At 53.6% G+C, this 2,500-nt stretch overlaps 1 protein-coding gene across 1 annotated transcript in view; it reads left to right on the top strand.

Moving 5' to 3' along the window:
- Window positions 1-20: 20 nt before the first annotated feature.
- The window catches only part of nhsl2 (NHS-like 2), a gene marked incomplete at both ends in the record, with an annotated part of 126,166 nt that continues 123,686 nt past the window's right edge, over window positions 21-2,500 (top strand). Inside the window, one exon of the mRNA XM_079215155.1 lies at window positions 21-288. Within this exon, the coding sequence (XP_079071281.1) occupies window positions 21-288 (268 nt within the window). The remainder of the gene's footprint in view (window positions 289-2,500) is intronic.

The raw sequence follows: 2,500 nt of genomic DNA on the forward strand, positions 1-2,500 counted from the left end.
ATTGTTTTGGGGAGTACACCATGCCTTTCTGCAAGCGGACGATACTTCCGAAGGACGTGTGCCGCCGGCGCGCGCCGCAGGGCTTCGAGGAGCTCGCGGACGTGCGCGCCTTCAGCCTGGGCTCCGTGCTGCGGCAGCTCGCGGACCTGTCCCGGCACGCGCTGGACCTCCTGCAGGAGCTGGAGGGCCAGCTGGGGTCCGCGTGCCAACGCTCCGGCGCGCTGGAGGGTCGCGTGGGGAGGCTGCAGCGGCGCGTCACGGCGCTGGTCCGCGAGCCGCCAGCGAGAGGTAGGAGGACACACACACACACACACACACACACACACACACACACACACACACACACACACACACACACACACACACACACACACACACACACACACTAGGAGTGTTTGTGCTTTTGTGACTCAACATGACAGCAAAACTCATCAAAAATGCCCCAAAAGTGCGCGCGCTGCGCGTCTCCAGAGCGACTCTGGGTGTGAGGGATGTTTATTATTGGATGGTTTGTTATTGTCAGCTGGCGGGATGTTTCCTTGCGTTCACTTGCTGCAGGAAATCTGAAACTTTTTATTTTTTTGTGATTTATTTCTATTCTATTCTATTTAATTCGTCACAATGTGACGTTGAGACCACGTGAGCATGTCAATAACCAGAGTAAGAATGAGTTGCGGGGTTTAAAACTTATATATATATAAATAAGCATTTATATTTCTGACTTTTTCTTCCTCCCTGTGGGGTTTACGTGATGCCCCTGAAGGCAGCACGCTGCGGGAACAGAGATGTCCTGCGTGTTTTGGAGGGTTGTGTCTCTCTACCTGTCACTCTGACCCCGTGCCCTCCTCCTCTGACGTCACTCACGAGTTATTAAAAGCAGGAGTGTGTGTGTGTGTGTGTGTGTGTGTGTGTGTGTGTGTGTGTGTGTGTGTGTGTGAGAGAGAGAAAGTCCCTCTAAACACAGACCAGATGTAGAGCTGGAATGAGGAGAGGAAGAGAGATAAAACAAAACGAAGCGAGTCTTCTAGTTTACTTTAATGAGAGGAATGTGTGTGTGTGTGTGTGTGTGTGTGTGTGTGTGTGTGTGTGTGTGTGTGTGTGTGTGTGTGTGTGTGTGAGAAGCAAAGATCCTCCTCTATATCCTGTGTGGGTTCTGACTAACAATGTGGGCCGAAGCACGCGCTACAGAATCAATAGAGCCACATGGGCCTTCCTCTCTCATCATCATCATCATCATCATCATCATCATCATCATCATCATCATCATCCTCTCTCTCTCTCTCTCTCAGACTTAAAAGACGTTTGGACTTCTTTAAAAATAGAAAGCGCAGGCCGTTATAATGTTATATGATATTTATATTAAATATAGTTTATTTATATAAGTGCACGTGTCTCTGTCGTCTCCTAGCAACAACAACATGCCGTTATCTAAATGCTGTCGTTCAACTATATATGTCATTTTCATACTTCTCTCTTCTTCGTTGGTGCCAAGGGACACCTGCTGCTGTTGTTGTTGTGGTGGTGACTGAAGCTGCGTGAGGTTCAGGGTTGGAGGACCGCTGGAGGTCCACGCCTCAAAACTAACGACAGACAGAAAAACCACATTCTCTCCATCTCATGGATGTGGGCTGACCACGCCCCTGACCACGCCCCCTTCCAGTGGCCCCGCCCCCTCCTCCACCTGCCAAGGAAAAGAATGGAAGTCGGTCAGAGTTGCGTGAGGCTGAAACATGTCCCTGGCTTTTGGACGAGGGGATTGTTTTTCCACCCGAGGGGAGAGGAAGAGGAGGAGGAGGAGGAGGAGGAGGAGGAGGAGGAGGAGGAGCCACATGATGAAGAGGAAGAGGAAGTCCGTTAGTGAGTCCAGGTTTCCACTCTTCAGGGTTTTGTCCTGCAGAGCACACCAGAGTTCATGTTTTCTTTTGGTGCCTCTCACCTTCCTCCTCATCTCCATGTCCCCTCCTTCCCTCCCTCTCTCCCTCCCTCCCTCGTCGCCTCCCTCATCCCTCACCTCCCTCCCTCACCTTCCTCCCTCGTCTCCCCCCTTTCCTTCCCTCACCTCCCTCCTCGTTTCCTCCCTCCCCACCTTCCTCCTCATCTCCTCGTCCCCTCCCTCCCTCGTCGCCTCCCTCATCCCTCACCTCCCTCCATCCCTCCCTCGTCGTCTCCCTCATCCCTCCCTCCATCCCTTACCTTCCTCCCTCGTCTCCTCCCTCCCTCCTTCCCTCCCTCCCTCACCTTCCTCCCTCGTCTTCTCCCTTCCTCCTCATCTCCTCGTCCCCTCCCTCCCTCCCTCACTTCCCTCCTCGTCTCCTCCCTCCCTCCACCCCTCCCTCCCTCACCTTCCTCCCTTGTCTTCTCCCTCCCTCCTTCCCTCACCTTCCTCCTCATCTCCTCCCTCCCTCCCTCACCTCATGTCCTCGTCTCCTCCCTCCCTCCCTCACCTCTCTCCTCGTCTCCTCCCTCCCTCATCCCTCACCTTCCTCCTCGTCTCCTCCCT

Source organism: Taurulus bubalis (assembly GCF_910589615.1).
Source record: "Taurulus bubalis genome assembly, chromosome: 3".
In the NCBI taxonomy this organism is placed as follows: Eukaryota; Metazoa; Chordata; class Actinopteri; order Perciformes; family Cottidae; genus Taurulus; species Taurulus bubalis.